Raw genomic sequence first — 16660 nt, 5'->3', positions numbered from 1 at the left:
GGGATACTTGGAAGAAGCTCCTGGGGCCTGGCTTCAGATCAGCTCAGATTTGGCCAGTGAAGCTATTTAGGGAATGAACAGTAAATAGAAGATTCCCTCTCTCTCTTTTTCTCTCTCTATTGCTCTCTTTCTGTAACTGTGACTTTCAAGTAAAATACATAAATCTTTAAAAACTGCATGGTTCAGGCATAAGGACAGACTGCAAAGGACTGGAAGAAAGAACCTAGAAGTAAACCGCCAGCCTACAGTGAACTGATCTTCAACAAAGGTACCAGGCATTTACAGCAGGGAAAAGTGAGCCTCCTAACCAGGTGGAACACTGCATATCTACATGCAAATGAATATAATCAGATCTTTATCTTCGATCATATTCAAAAAACAAAACCAATATGTATTAAAGACATATTGTAAGTTCAGAAACTAAAGCTTTTGAATGAAATCCTTCCTGGCTTTGGTACTAACAATGATTTTTTTTAATACATGACACCCAGTGCAAAGATAATGGAATTAAAAATATACGAAAAGAATATTAAACTAAGATGCTACTCTGCACAGCAAGGGAGATAATCAACAGAGTGCAAAAGGCAATTTATGGAATCTCAAAATACAAAAGGAACTCCAACAACTCAACAGTAAAAATCCCAAAAGCCCAATTTTAAAAACAGATTAAGGGGGCCCGGCACGGCACCCTAGCAGCTAAAGTCCTTGCCTTGCACTTGCCGGGATCTTCAGCAACACATTAGTCATTCAATAGCATGTTATTTAACTTCATGGTGTTGTTAATTTCTATTTTTCTTCCTATTGTTGAGTTTGTATCATGGCTTTTCATTTAAGGGGATGTACAGTAACTGTGAAATGGAGACTAACATATCCAGATGTGAGGATACAATGCAGTATGCATCTCTACTTCCAGACTAAAGATGGACTCCCAATGAAATTGTTTACTATGTGGCAGTGCTGCCAATGCCCCGGTGGAGAAGCCGAGGTCAACATAAAATTTGAGATATTTAAAGTGGATACAAAACTATTTCAGCAATGCAGACAATTAAATGTGTTGTTGTGGGCGATGGTGCTGTTGGTAAAACATGTCTCCTGATTTCCTACACAACAAATAAATTTCCATCAGAATATGTACTGACTGTTTTTGACAACTATGCAGTCACAGTTATGATTGGTGGAGAGCCATATACTCTTGGACTTTTTGATACTACAGGGCAAGAGGATTATGATAGATTACGGCCACTGAGTTATCCACAAACAGATGTATTTTTAGTCTGTTTTTCAGTGGTTTCTCCATCCTCATTTGAAAATGTGAAAGAAAAGTGGGTGCCTGAGATAACTCACCATTGTCCCAAGACTGCTTTCTTGCTTGTCAGGACCCAAATTGATCTCAGAGATGACCCTTCTACAATTGAGAAACTTTCCAAGAACAAACAGCAGCCTATCACTCCAGAGACTGCTGAAAAGCTGGCCTGCGATCTGAAAGCTGTCAAGTATGTGGAGTGTTCTGCGCTCACACGGAAAGGCCTAAAGAATGTATTTGATGAAGCAATATTGGCTGCCCTGGAGCCTCCTGAACCGAAGAAGAAGAGCCGCAGGTGTGTGCTGCTATGAACACTCTCCAGAGCCCTTTCTGCAAGCTGGGGTCGGCGTTGCACTAAAAGCAATGTTTAAATCAAACTAAAAATTAAGAATTAAAATTCGTTTTTGCAATAATGACAAATGCCCTGCACCTACCCACATGCATTTGTGTAACACAAGGTCTATAGGTATGGTCCCCCTTCCCCCTCCAGTAGTAGTTAATTTTGAGTAATTGTGTATTGTCAGGACCGTGATCAGTATACTAGTTTATGTTTTGTTCTTCAAAAACAACGTGTTTTTTTGTTGTTATTTTAAAAGCAAGGCATGCTTTGTGATGATTCTGTAACAGACTAACTTGAATTGTTGGAGCTGCTCCCTAGTTTCTCTCTGGAGTGTAATCTGGGACATCTTAGCATTTTTGTTTAGTTTTTTTTCCCTTTTTTTTTTTTTTGAGGGGGGCAGAGTGTATGTGGAGTTTTTTAGTCTTGTTTTTTTAATTCATTAACCAGTGGGCAGCCCTTAAGGGAGGAGGATGGATTGATTCCACATTCCACTTCCTAGACCTAGTGTAGAAGACACGTTCCCCACCTGGTGCTCTTAGGAAGGAGTACAGTAAATGCCTCATTAATAACATATTCCTTTTTGAAAGTTGCCTTTTCTCTCCACCCTTGAGTAGATCCAGTATTTGATGAAATTCATGAAAGTGGCTGGAACCTGCCTTGCCCCTCCTCTGTTCTAGGATGCACTATATATGTGACTGTGACTTTCAAGGAAGTTTGTTTGCCATTTGCTGATTTTTTTTTTGGAAGTTAATTTCTAACTTTTTTCACTGATAAGAAAAGTATTGCACCTTTTGAAATATACCAAATAGATTGAGTTTATAATTTAAAAAAAAGAAATTGTTTACTATGTGACAACAGGATGATGGACTCTCTGCCATTGTCCATGCCCACAATAATGGACATATGACTGTGGATGAAGAACTATACTTTAGTAATGATATAGGGGAACTCGGTAGGGGAGTGGATAAGGGAAATCCCAGGGGCCTATGGAACTGTATAATAATAATAAAGAACCTTCAAAAATAAACTTCAAAAATAAAGAACCTTCAAAACACTTGTTATAAAGCTTATCAACAAAGAGAAGCACATAAAGCAGGTGCTCAAGGAATTTAAGGAATATGTTCACACTGGAAATGAATCAAATGAAAGCTGATACGTTAGAAATGAAGAATACAGTGGAGCAAGTTAAAAGTACAGTGGAGAGTCTCCAAAACAGAATGAAGGAAGCAGAAGAAAAAATGTCAGAATTGGAAGATATTTCCTGTCACCAGGGGAAACAAAAACCTGGAAGCAGAGCTGGGTCAAGCTAAAAAAGTATTCAAGAATTGAAAGACACTATTAAAAGGCCAAATATAAGAGTTTTGGGAGTCCCAGAAGGTGCAGAAAGAGAAACTTCAATTAAAGGTGTATTCAATGAAATAATAAGGGAAATTTTCCCTAAACTGGAGAAAGAATTGGCAAACAACATCCAGGAGGGACACAGAACTCCCAACAGGGTTGATCAAAAGTGATCTTCACCACGATACCTGATAATCAAGCTCTCTTCAATCGAACATAAGGAAAAGATCCTTAAATGTGCATGAGAAAAAAAATCAGTTGACATATAAAGGAATGCCAATTAAACTCACAGGAGACCTCTCACAGGAAACTCTACAGGCCAGAAGAGAATGGAGCAACATATTCCAGATTCTAAAAGAAAAAAATTGTCGGCCCAGGATAACATACTCAGCAAAGCTTTCCTTTGTCTTTGAAAATGAAATAAAATTCTTCCACAGTAAAGAAAAGCTAAAAGAATTTGCCTCTTCCAAACCTTCCCTACAAATGATACTTGAAGATGTTCTCTTGACAGAGAAAAGGAATAGCACCCACCAAAACCAAAGCCAAATGTGAAGAACATCCCAGTAAAATGACAACAGAAGACTAAATCAATCAACAACCCATTTCTAAAATGACAGAACCAAATTACCACCTATTTGTATTTATCCTGAATGTAAATGCCTTAAACTCATCAATCAAACATCACAGATTAGTTGACTGGATTAAAAACACAAAACCCACCTACTTGTTGCCTACAGGAGACACATTTCACCAGCAAAAATCAGCAGAAACTGTATCTCATGGATTTTGATTTTTTTGTGTTAGTTTCATCTCTTCAAAACACTGTCTTCTGATTAAATTCTTCAATGACTCCTAGATCATATGACAGCATCATTTTCTTCAAGAAGGTTCTTTATTTGCCTTTACATTTTTTTTTACATTTCTTAAATGGCCTTCTTTCTTATTTTTGTGGTTACATTTAAATCAAAGGTACTACTGACTTTCAAGCATTCTTTTTACTTGAATCATAAAGGACATATTTTTTATTGATATCTACATGCACTGGGATCCAGATAACAGAGTTAGAACTGATGTTCACCTTGTGGGTGTCCCTGCCTTTTACAGGAAGGAAGCAGGGTTTTGGATTCTTCAACAGTGCTTACCAGAGGCCACCATTTGTACTAAATGATGAACAGACTGGTTTAACAAGTGCAGTGTTACACAGTAATCAAAAGTAAGTTTAAAATGGGCCTCTTTTCCAAAATCCTAGATTCACAGAATCTTCATTCAATCAGAAGGCACCATTCCCTCAAGCCAGCATAAAAAAATCTGCTGCATTAACCTTACAAGAAGACAATGTTGAAATGATTCTGAATAAATACAAGTAGATATTTAAAAAAAAAACTGAGATTCAGTTTAATCAGACTTCAGAGCTGGTGCTGTGGCACAGTGAGTTAAGCCACAGCCTGCAGAGTCAGCATTCTATGAGTGCCAGATTGAGTCCTGGCTGCTTCTTTTCCAATCCAGCTCCTTTCCCATGTGCTTTGGAAAGCAGTGGAGTACAGAACAAGTGGTTGATCCCCTGCACACACATGAAAGTGCGGCTGCCATCTAGTGAGTGAACCAGCAGATGGAAGGGGTCTCTCTCTCTCTGTAGCTGCCAATTTCAGCTGGCAGCTTCCATCAAACAAATAGAGCACTTAACTCTTTTTAAAGCAGAAAGACTTCAAATGTCTGGTAATATGGCAGCACACAGGAGAATCAGGGGAAGATAAGGGCTGTTTGATCAAGGCAAGTTTACACACATTCATCTTGCTGCTCAGTATCAATCTCCAAAAAGCACAGCAGCTCTGTTCGCTGGCAAAGCAGGCGCCTTATTCAGAAGACAAAACACACCTTCCTTGGAAGCTGTTCAAACTTGTCCTGCAGCTGCAGCTTCAACTGCCTTTAGCAGTTCAAGATCAATCTTCTGGTAGAGCAGCTATTTTGCGTGGCACACTCTGATGCCATTCAGAGAAAATTTAGAGATCAGGGAAACGATGGACTCTAAACAAACAGACAAGCACTTTAGAAACACTGCACAAATTTGCTGAATGTTGCAAATGCACTCTGGAAATGTGCTGCCAGGATCAGCATTGACTTAAAGGTTGCTTTTGTCAAACAGAGTAAGCATTCACAACAGTGCGAAGATTTTTAACCACAATTTAAAAATTTTTATTTTGACTCCAACAGATATCCTTGTTTCAGTTTCTACTCACACGTTTTGGCAAAATGTGATTTGCCCCTCAGGTACAAATTAGAAAGCAGCTGGATCAGAAGCGGAGTCAAGACTCGAACCAAGGCTCCTACGATAGGGCGCAGGAATCTCATATAGCATCTTTACCAGTGCACCAAACGCCAGCCCCCGCCCCTTTTACTCTTATATAGGCTAGCTTTAGTTTGTCGATTGTATTAACTTCTTTAAAAAAAGTTTCCTTTCTACTTTTTGTTCATCTTTCATTAAACTGAGTTCCTTTTTTATTGCCCTTCTTTGACTCTTTAACACCAACTTTAGACCACTGATTTTTTTTTTAAAAAACACATCTTTGTTCATACACAGGTATTTAAAGGTATACTTTTCTTACTTTCTTAAGGAATGAATTGGCTTCATTCCATATTTTGCTACATTGTATTTTATTCTACCAAAAATGTTTTCTAATTTCTTTCATGATTTATATTTTTGATCCATGGAGTATTTTAAATCATACCACTGAATTTCTAAATATTTGTGGACTTTGTATATGTATGCGTATGTTACTGAATTCAAATTCAAATTTGTTGTAGCTAAAGAACATATGTGCTTTCAAGCCTTTGTGGCCTAATATGATCTATTGTCAATGTCCCATGGCTATGCACATATGAAACAATTATATGTTCTTCAAGTATTAGCCAGAGCAATATATACATGATTGATAGTGTTGTTAAAATCATTAATATATTGCTTGATTTTTTTTACCATTTTTTTAAAAAGTGATAAAATCAATTACTGAGCATGTTTATTTCTTTATTTAGTCAACTGTTGCTCCACAGCTTCAAATACCTGTTTCTTTTTTTTTTTTTAGATTTTTTTATTGGAAAATCAGATATGCAGAGAGGAGGAGAGATAAAGATCTTCTGGCTGTTGATTCACTCCCTAAGTGGCCATAATGGTTGGAGCTGAGCTGACTCAAAGCCAGGAGCCAGGAGCTTCTTCCGGGTCTCCCATGGGCATGCAGGGTCCCAAGGCTTTGGGCTGTCCTCGACTGCTTTCCCAAGCCACAAGTATGGAGCTGGACGGGAAGCAGGACACCAGGACATAAAACGGCATCCATATGGGATCCCAGTGCATGCCAGGTGAGGACTTTGGACACTAGGCTACTGTGCCAGGCCTCAACTGCCTATTACTAAGGGAACACATACTGTGGTTGTGTATCTTCTTGATGACTGAGACTTTTTCTGATAATGAAATGTCTTTCTATCTCTAACTACCCTAAAGTCTACACTGGCTACTGTTAATGCAGCTATGAACAGCTTTCTTCAAGTGTTTGTGCTGTGTATCTTTTTCTATCCTTTTCACTTTAACCCCTCTGGGTCTTCAAAACATGCCGCCCATAAACATATATTCCAGCTGAATCATGATTTGGTTTTGGGACAACCATTTTCTGTTTCTTTCCTATTGGCCTGTATTCCTCATTTCTACCCTTTGTTCTTTTTTGTGTATTTCTTGGCACCCCATTTTATTTCCTTAATTTCATTTTTATATACACTTTTCTGGCTTCTTAGCAGCTGCTCTAAAGATGAGAATATTCATCCCCCTGGACTTCTCTTGCTCTCTTCCAAGAGGATCTGTTGCCTGAAGTCCACTGACTGATAGCTTCCAACTGAGCATGGATCTCTGCATCTACCTGTGAAGTTTGCCTTGCTGGTTTCTAGCCAGTCTCTGAGCATGGGCAGAGTGGGGATAGGGGGTTCTAGAGTTCACCCAATAAAGCTCCAACTCTGGGCTTCTCTAATGGACAACCTTTGGTTGGAGATTCCACAGTGACTGATGGAGACTTCTCAGAAATGGGTTTCACTGGAAGGCTCCACCTGCCCTGTCCTCTCACCACTCTCCTCACATGCGTATTAGACCTGCACGATGACCAGAAGTATCTCTTCATCCACCCTCCTCCTCTTCCACCTTTACAAGTGCTTCCCTGGTCAGATTTCTTGTATAACTAATCCCATTTCATTTCCGAGTAGCCCAGAATCAACACAGGTGGGATGGGCTGAGGGTTTGGGGACCAGTCCAGAACATTCTGGCTGGTAAAAGCCATCCTTCCTGAGTAGCAAGTAGGATACAGCAAGTCCCTGGCACAAGGTGGTGGTCCAATCTCCACTTAAGTGTACTCTGGGGAGATGTATTGGTAGACAGAAACACCTGTGGCTGGATAATGTTCAAAGCACTTGAAACTTATGGACAGAATAATGCCTACAGGAGACACAGGGGTTGGCTAGTGACTACCACACTGTATCTATATCTTAAAGGGAGGTCATGAGAGAAGGAAAATTCATAAACAGCCAGAAGTTAAATATGAGACAGCAGGCTTCTTTGGTGGATAGAATGGAATTTGAATTGTGTTTCCTGGAACAGAAGAGGACAAACTGAGGACCAGACTTGGCTAAAGCAAATGGTGGAGGCACAGAGCTCCAGGAATACTTCAATGTCCAGTCACAGCAGATACACTGTGATAAGGTCGTGGAGCCCTAGTTGGGAAAACGTGGGACCCTGACAGGCAGGACAGGATGATCCGGAGGCTGACTGCTGACTATTTTAGCTCTGCAGGTCCTAGCCTGTTGTAACTCACAGGGGAGCCTGACCTTACGTAATGAGAATTTCTTATGTCCCCCAGGGAGTAGGACAAGTCCAAGACTTCTCACCTCAGGAAAAAGGCTTTACTCCTCAAGACTGGCCCAACTACTCTCATGGCTTCCCAGATTAGAATTAGCGATAAATTCTAGTATAACCCAGTAGAGTCTGATAAGGATAAAAGTAACCGCATTTTGAAGAAGCCTCAAGAATTAGTCAGCATATTCTAGCAGGAGCCAGAAGAACTCCCTGGAACTAGGATTCCTTTTCAAAGGGGAATAAATGTTAAGACAACATGAGCAAGAATTTTTTGAGTTGGAGTCAAGAAAAAAGTGACAACCTTTGTCAAAGACTATATGATAAGAGGTAAACTCACTGTTATGGTGGTTTGCACAGGCTGAAGAAAAAAAAAAAATCATGGTCCAACCAAGTGAATTCCAAAGCTGCCCTAGCAGATGGATGGGCCAAAGAAAACAGGAACACTGGAAACAATTTATTATTTGAGGCCAGAAGATCTACCAAGGTACTGGTAATACATGGAAGGAGCTGGAAGACACACCATTAACCATAGGAATATATTGCTCAGAGTCAATGATAGCACCAAATCCTAAAGTGTCTTCCTTTCGCAACCCTGGACTGATGAGTAGGGACAGCTGGTCACAGAGCCGGGCTTGTTAATAAGCATGACCGGGGATGACTCTCCCTCACACTCTCAGTATAGTTCTGAGATGTCATTTAAATGCCAGAAACAAGAGGGCCAACAATTGTCATAATGACCAGCTAGTCTGCTCGGGCAGTAAAGTGGACTTCACCTGCAGAGCAAAGAACATGGCCCCTCAGGGCCAAAACATGTAGGTGACGGACACTAACACCTAGTCATAAGAAGGCAGGAATGGAGAAGTAGGGGACTAAGGATGTCTAAAAAACCATGATCACTTGTTCCACTCCCTAACATTCTGAGGTTCTGAGATCCAAAGCCCATTGAATGAAGGACTCTGAATAATAGCAGAAAAAATATATTGCTAGGATCCTGTCCTTATTTCTCCAAATGGACCTACGATTCTTGGGTGACAATACAGAGAAGAAAATGACGCTCAGACTCACTTACGATTGTTGGAAACCAGATCTATAGCCATGCCTTGAGATCCAAAGCATCAAGATGGCCCTGCTATGGATATTCAGGGACCAGACAACAAACGGAGTCTTGGCTAAATCCTAGTTTTTGATGAGCCCATTGGCTGTATGAGTCCACCCAGCGGTCGTTTCTTAAGTGTGAAACTGGAATGACATGCCCAGTAATTAGATCTCCTCAGCCACTACTCTACTCTACTCTACTTTACTATACAATACAAGTATACATACTATAAAAGTATAGGCCCACAGGGTAACTTATCTGGATGAAAAGGCCAATGGAAATACCTCGAAAGTATACTCTCCCTGGTCAAGGCATGAAATCAAAACCAGTGTTGATTAGTTATATCAGAAGCCCAAAGCAACAAATGGGAAACAAATCATCTCTAATCAATACTGTTGGCTCGATATCATCAGAATTGAAAACTTCTCTGCTTCGAACAGCCTCAGCAATAGTCACAAGACAATGCAGAGAATAGAAGAAAAAATGTGTAAACCAAGTATTTGATAAAGGCCTGGTGTATAGAATTTAGTAATTAAGTGACATGCAATTGTGAAACACATATAGGATTTAAGTAACCTTTTTTTTTTTAGAAAAACATACAAATGGCCAATAAACACCTCAAAAGATATGCTCAAAGTTGTTAGCTGTCAGGGAAACATAAATCACAACCTCAATGAGATACCACTTCAGAAAAGTGATAATAAAAACAGGTAACAGGTACTAGAGAATAATGCAGCGATCATAACTCTTACATACTACTGGGGGAATCACTGGATCCCATATGATCCAGCAATTGCACCCTAAGATGTACACTCAGGAAAGTGAAAAAAATATATATATCCACAGGCCTGGCGGCATGGCCTAGTGGCTAAAGTCCTCGCCTTGAACGCTCCGGGATCCCATATGGGTGCCGGTTCTAATCCCGGCAGCTCCACTTCCCATCCTGCTCCCTGCTTGTGGCTTGAGAAAGCAGTCGAGGACAACCCAGAGCTTTGGGACACTGCACCCGCGTGGGAGACCTGAAAGAGGTTTCTGGCTCCTGGCTTCAACTGGTACAGCACTGGCCGTTGGGGTCACTTGGGGAGCGAATCATCGGATGGAAGATCTTCCTCTCCTCTGTCTCTCCTCCTCTCTGTATATCTGACTTTGTAATAAAAATAAATCTTAAAATATATATATATATATCCACACAAAAACTTGTCCACAAATGTTCATAGCACCATTATTTATAATAAGTAACAGAAAAGACCAGATGTCTACCAATTGACAAATGGAAAAATAAAATGCGACAACCCTAGCCACTGGAATGATTTTTATAATTTTAACAAAGAAGTATTGGAGCTGGCATTGCAGCACGGTGGTAATGCTACCACCTGTAAGGTGGGCATATCATATGGATGCCAGTTCATGTCCTGGCTGTTCCACTTCCAATCCAGTTCCTTGTTAATGGCTTGGAAACAGCAGCAGAATCTGGTCCAGCAGTTTGGGCTCATCCCACCCCTGTGGGAGATGCAGATGGAGTTCCTGACTCCTGGCTTTAGCCAGCCCAGTGTTGCTCATTTCAACTATCTGGGAAGTATATTGGTGGATAGAAATCTGTCTCACCTTTTTCCAAAATAAACTAATTCTGTTTTTAAAAACTGAAGTATTAGCACAATGGTACAACACCACTGACCCTTGAAAACATTATGCTAGGTCAAAGAAGTCAGATACAAAGGAACACATGGTATATAATACCACTTCCATGAACTATCCAGACGGGCAATCTACAGAGATACAAGGTAGATGTTCAGTCACCTGAGGAGGGTGACAGGCATTTGAGAAAACTGGGGAGTCACAGCTACAGAGTATGGGATTTATCTGTGGAGTGATGAAAATGTTTTAAAAGTATCTAGCTTGATTATTGTACAACTCTTGGGGACACATTAAAAACCACTGAGTTATACCCTTTAAGTGGGTATATTATCTTTCAACAGAGCTATTTATAGTATAAAAAATAATTGTGAGAATGCCACAGATTAGTGCCACTCCTAAAGACAAGGATACAAAGTAGTTCCCATAATATGCCCATTTGGTGTCTAATCTGGTCCATATAGAAAGCTTATAAGCCTTGGAGGAAAACTACAGAAGCAAAGGCAGCTAAATAACAGTGGTAATTTTCTGCTGGTTCCTAGATACAAGACATCCAGAACAACTGGGATCCTTCCTGTGTCCCTGGAAAGAGCGGGTCCCATGTGGGAACTTGAATATCTTACCCTCAGAGCCTGGAGCTACCAGGGTAGGGAACACAAAGTCTGCCCGCACATCTTTGGCAGTGGTAGGCGGAGATCCTCCCACTTCTACACCTTTGTTCCAGGATCCATGAGTACTTCTGTTTGATCAGACAGGCTCACTAGGCTCTGATGTGATGAATAAATTTTATTCCAAACAATGGCATATATTCCTGCAGAATACCGCCTCGATCGGGAACCTATGAGGTGCCTTCAGTAGGTCATCCCAGGGCTCTACGAGGCTGCTTGCTTCTGCATGGTGTGACAGGTGATGTGACCAGTGGATTTCTGGGTCCTAGGCTCCCTAGGCTCCCTAGGCTCCCCAGGCTCACTCATGGACCCACTCTCTATGAACAGGGTTCCTAGAAGGATAGATTGCCATGTGGATTCCCATTCACATGGGCCATATATTCTGTAAAGCCCCCCAAAATCATGCTGGCTGAGGCTCTTTGGACAAGAAAAGCAAACACAGATCCAGAAGAAACATCTATCCATGTTATGACAAGCTGCTGGCCCTCTTAGAATGGGTATTACAAGAACCCAAACACTATGCAGAAATGCAATTATTTAGTTCTTCCATTGTAATAAATTCAATAGTGAAATATCTGGCCTGATGGTTTATTTCTTGGAAGCTGTTTACTTTCAAATCCGTTTAAGAAAAAAAAAAAAAGACAAGACAGGGCTTTTCAAGTAGTCTATTTTTCTCTAAGTCAGCTTTCATGGTAAAAGGATACTTTACAAGTCCATGGAAAAATTGAATTAAAAGATAAGGGTGTGTGGTTCTGTCTTTTTTTTTTTACTTAACATTGGAAATCCATGAATGATTTTTTTCACCATATACTGTTTCTTTGAATTTCTTTAACAGCCTTCATATGTATCTTTAAAGCAAATCTTTCGTCCAAATTATTGAATATATGGGCATAGTTTTTCCGAGTAGGCCTAATTATCCATTTAATGTCTATAATTTCTCCAACAATGCTACTTTCTAATCTCCTAAGGCAGAAGCTTACCAATTCCAGACCTTTTTTCTCTCCTAGTGCAAGCATTTAATGCTGTATTTCTAAGAACTGTGTTAGCTCCAATCTATACATTTTGGTACTGTATTTTATTCTGTTAAAACATTTAAAAATTTCCGTGATGAATTCCTACTTGATCCATGGGTTATCTGCAAGTGTGATTTAATTTCTAAATATCTGGGGATCTTCCAGATGACTTCCTGCTATTGGTTCTTACTTTAGTAAGATCATAGTCAGATCCTAACTTGGTTTCTGTTCATTCAAAATCATTAAAGTTTGATTTTTGGCCCAAATTACTCAGCACACATCCCACTCAAAAAACACTGCGTATTCTGCTGTTGTTAAATAGAGAATCATACATACCAATTAGGTGAACCTGATTTACTGATGTTTTTACCTTCTTTTTTGGCAATTACAAAGAAAAGAGTACCAGATTCAACTATAATCATGTTTTTGACTATTTCCTCTTTCAGCATCCTCATGTACTGCTTTATGAATCTTGAAGCTTTGCTGTTGAAGGCTCACACAGAATTGTTATGATTTTTCAGAAACTGACGTTTGGTCACCATGCTATGCCATTCATTACCCATGGTCATTTTCCTTGTTCTGAAGCCTACTTTATCTGACACTGACATAGCCACTTCAGTTTCTTTTGATTAGTTTTTACACAATATCTATTTTGTTTCTTTTTAGCTTTCACCTATCTAGTTCAGTATGTAAGTTTCAATGTATGTTCCTTTTTTCCAATTTTTTTGAAGTATAAACGTCGAAACTTGCACATATTCAAGGTGTACATGTAATGATTTGCTACACATACACTTTCTGAAACGACTACCACTCAAATCAAACAACATATCTATCATTACATATAGTTTCCATGTTCTGCGAGGTTTGTATGTGTGAATGCAGAAATTTAAAATGTACTCTCCATAAATCCCAAGAAAACAAAGTAGTATTACTAACTTTTAGTACTACAGTACTAAGTTATTGTGCCATACATGGGACCCACAGAACTTCTTATTCTTGCAAGTGAAGATTTACAAGGACGAATGTCACTGTTTGCGGTGAAGTTTATTCATTAAAACAAGTTTCCTAATGAGTCTGTACTCCCAAGAGGAAGTATCCAAAAATCCTGGAACTAAGGAGTGGCATGGTCCCACCTACCACCTGCTGAGCCTGTGATCATCATCTTCCCCATCCCCATCAACCCAGCAGAATAGCTGTTCACAACACCCCAGCACTACAACTCCTTATAATACCAGGTTGACCGTAGTAATACAGTATTACCACAACGTGACTAAATGAGACTTGTCAATATCCTGATTCTTTTTTCATTAACTCTTAAAAAAAAAAAAAGCAATAGTCAAGTGTCTCTTTTAAATGGTCAATAAAAGGCCATCCATGTTTAATGGAGACCTGCAACATGCCTTCCCATTAAAGCTAAGGATGAGACAATACTGCCTCTACATGACCTGACCTGAGCAAGGCAATGATGCTGGGAAAGAAAAGGGAGTTAGAGGTACAAACTGCAGAGTACTGAAACACAGCCTTTGGAGCAAATGCAGTAAAATAAACAAGATGAAAGTGTAAAAAAATAAAAACTTCACCACTTGGGACTTCTGAAAACTCTCCTAAGCAATGCTGTGCCAGAGAAGCAAACAAAACCAGACATTATCAAATCTGGAATTTATTTTGCTGCAAGAGAAAAAATTCATTTTTCTCCACATGACTCTTCAATTGACTCAATACCACGTCTTCATAAATTGAAGATTTCCAAACTGGCTTATAATGCTCTGTCTTTGCAGATCAGAGTGGGGTGGGGGAAATCCTTCTCTAAACCACAACAACAAAACAAGAACCCTGGGAGGGTTTGTTGTTTGGCTCTTCAGCAACGGTTACCATGACCTTTGCTTCTGAAAGTTCTTCCCTTCTCATTCACTTTATTAAAACTGAAGAAGCCAAACCAAACAAATAACCCTCCAACGGAGACTACAGATGTGTGGCTTCTGTTTTTCTGACTGAAAACAAGTGTGGAACTACAGGAGCACCAGAAAGGCAGGTGAGACAAGAATAGTCAGCAACATCAAAGACTTTTAAGAACAGGAGAGAAATAACAACATGGAAGTTTGGGTAGTTTCACTTGAGTGGCAGGGGGTGAGTTAGATCACAGTGAGTTAATGAGCATACTGAAGAGGCAGACATGATAAGGGCAGGCAACTCTCTAAAGAATGTTGGTTATGGGGCCCGGCGTGGCCTAGCAGCTAAAGCCCTCGCCTTGAAAGCCCCGGGATCCCATATGGGCGCCAGTTCTAATCCCAGCAGCTCCACTTCCCATCCAGCTCCCTGCTTGTGGCCTGGGAAAGAAGTCAAGGACGGCCCAAAGCCTTGGGACCCTGCACCCGTGTGGGAGACCTGGAGGAGGTTCCTGGTTCCCGGCTTCAGATTGGCGCGCACCGGCCTGTTGCGGCTCACTTGGGGAGTGAATCATCGGACGGAAGATCTTCCTCTCTGTCTCTCCTCCTCTCTCTGTATATCTGACTGTGTAATAAAATAAATAAATCTTTAAATAAATAAATAAATCTTTAAAAAAAAAAAGAATGTTGGTTATTCGGGTGAACAGAGAAATGAGTCAACAGATACAAGGGGCCAAGAATATTTTAAGGAGGATACAGAAGAGATCAAGAGGCAGGGGGAATCATCCATCCATACAAGGGTAAGGGTATTTCAAAAAATCCAAGGAAAAATCATCAACTGGTATGCCAGAGCCACGTGCAACTGTGTTTTTGTTTGAAAGTCAGAGAAGAAAGAGGGAGAGGAAAAGGGAGAGGGAGAAGGGGAAGAAGGAAGAGAGGGACAAACAGAAAGAAAGTGAGCTGCCATCTGCCATTTTCCTGAGAGGCCGGGCCAGGAGCTAAGAACTCAACCCACGTCTTCCAAACACGTGGTAGAGACTCAACTATTCTGACCATCACCTTCTGCTTTCCAGGGTTCATATCAACAGGAGCCAGGAATGAACCGCTGGGATGTGGGATGTCAGCATCTTAACTGGGCCCATATGTGTGCAGTTCTTATGTGTCAGTTTAAAGTGATAAACACTTTAAAAATATTCATGGAAAATGAAAGTTTATTATAGCACAAAAAACCTCTGAAACCTATGTACAAAGAAATTTCCAAACAGTTCACACAAAAAGTGTATTACCACTAGGCATGATTTCAAAGTTTTGAATAAATATACACACACACACAAAAAAACATTTTTAAGAGGCCAGAGTTTTGGCACTGTGGGTTAAACCTCTGTGAAGCTGGCATCCATCCCAGGGAACTGGCTTGAGCTCTGGCTGCCCCGGTTCAGATCTAGCTCCCTGCTCATGTGCCTAGGAAGGCAGAACACGGCCCTAGTGATTGACACATCACTACCATGGGAGATCTGAATGAAGTTACTGGCTCCTTGCTTTCACTGAGACAGGCCCTAGCCATGGTGACCATGTAGAAAATGAATTACTGGATGCATATATGCTCACTCTCTTGAATGAAAAATTAATCAATATATATCTATTTTATTAAATGTGTTACTTCCTTTCCCCATAAATTTTTGCAGTATCCTTGTCTCTCAATCACTGCTAATTGGGCCTGGTTCTGGTCCCAGTGAGAATGATGGTAAACAGGTACATTGTCTTGAGAGCCCTCCCAGAGATCCTGAAGCAAGTGCTGAGTGGGGTTGGCTCTTACAGCAGAGCAGCAGAGCGAGGCAGATGTGCTTAGAAGAAAAAGTTGGGAAGTGGAAGAACAGGTTGACTGGAGGGCCTGCCTCGGCTCTAGCTGTACAACAGTGAATCATTCATTCATAAGGGGACACACCAAAGTCTGTTCAAGTAGAGACTATTTTGTAGTTTCTGGGTCAGATTTGTGCATCAGGATGAAAGAATTCCAGTTTCACAGGAGTCTTTTGCTTCTCTGCCACATTAACGTTTCACGGGCCATCTCCTTGTAAGGATACTCAACATAACTCCCTCGAAATCGGTAAAACTGTACGACAGGTTTCACAATATGACCACTGAGAATTTCTAATTCCAACCTACGGAGAAAAATTACTTTTTTTTTTATAAAAAGATGCATACTTACTCTGAATAATATTTCTTCATTCCACTTTGGGTTCAAACTCTGAAAGACAATAAGCACAGTATAACTAATACTATAAGTTTGTCATAAAGATAAAGCAAGCAATAGTGTACTTTGTTTGAATTATGTTGAATCTGACCTTTTTAATGGTTTTTGTTTGCACGCTTGTAAGAATTCCGTTCATTGGGTCATATAACGTCACTCTCACGTAAGGGTCACTATAAAAATTAAAAAAAGAAGATGCTTTCATTATTTCTTAGCCCAACCCCCAATCTGTAAAATTCCCAGTTTTC

At 40.2% G+C, this 16660-nt stretch overlaps 2 protein-coding genes across 2 annotated transcripts in view; one reads left to right on the top strand and one right to left on the bottom strand.

Moving 5' to 3' along the window:
* Positions 1–16660, bottom strand: part of NEDD4 (NEDD4 E3 ubiquitin protein ligase) — a 128675-nt gene that overhangs the window by 92793 nt on the left and 19222 nt on the right. Inside the window, exons 3-4 of the mRNA XM_058665815.1 lie at positions 16507–16585; positions 16371–16409 (exon numbers count right to left, since the gene is read on the bottom strand). Of these exons, the coding sequence (XP_058521798.1) occupies positions 16371–16409; positions 16507–16585 (118 nt within the window). The remainder of the gene's footprint in view (positions 1–16370; positions 16410–16506; positions 16586–16660) is intronic.
* LOC101535581 (cell division control protein 42 homolog) lies at positions 952–2367 on the top strand. The gene has a single exon (XM_036495658.2). It carries the CDS (start codon positions 1036–1038, stop codon positions 1612–1614), a length of 579 nt encoding a protein of 192 aa, XP_036351551.2. The 5' UTR covers positions 952–1035; the 3' UTR covers positions 1615–2367.

This window comes from Ochotona princeps, chromosome 6 (assembly GCF_030435755.1).
Source record: "Ochotona princeps isolate mOchPri1 chromosome 6, mOchPri1.hap1, whole genome shotgun sequence".
Taxonomy (NCBI): Eukaryota; Metazoa; Chordata; class Mammalia; order Lagomorpha; family Ochotonidae; genus Ochotona; species Ochotona princeps.
The sequence above is the reverse complement of the archived record's forward strand: the minus strand, read 5'-3'. Positions and strand labels throughout refer to the sequence as shown.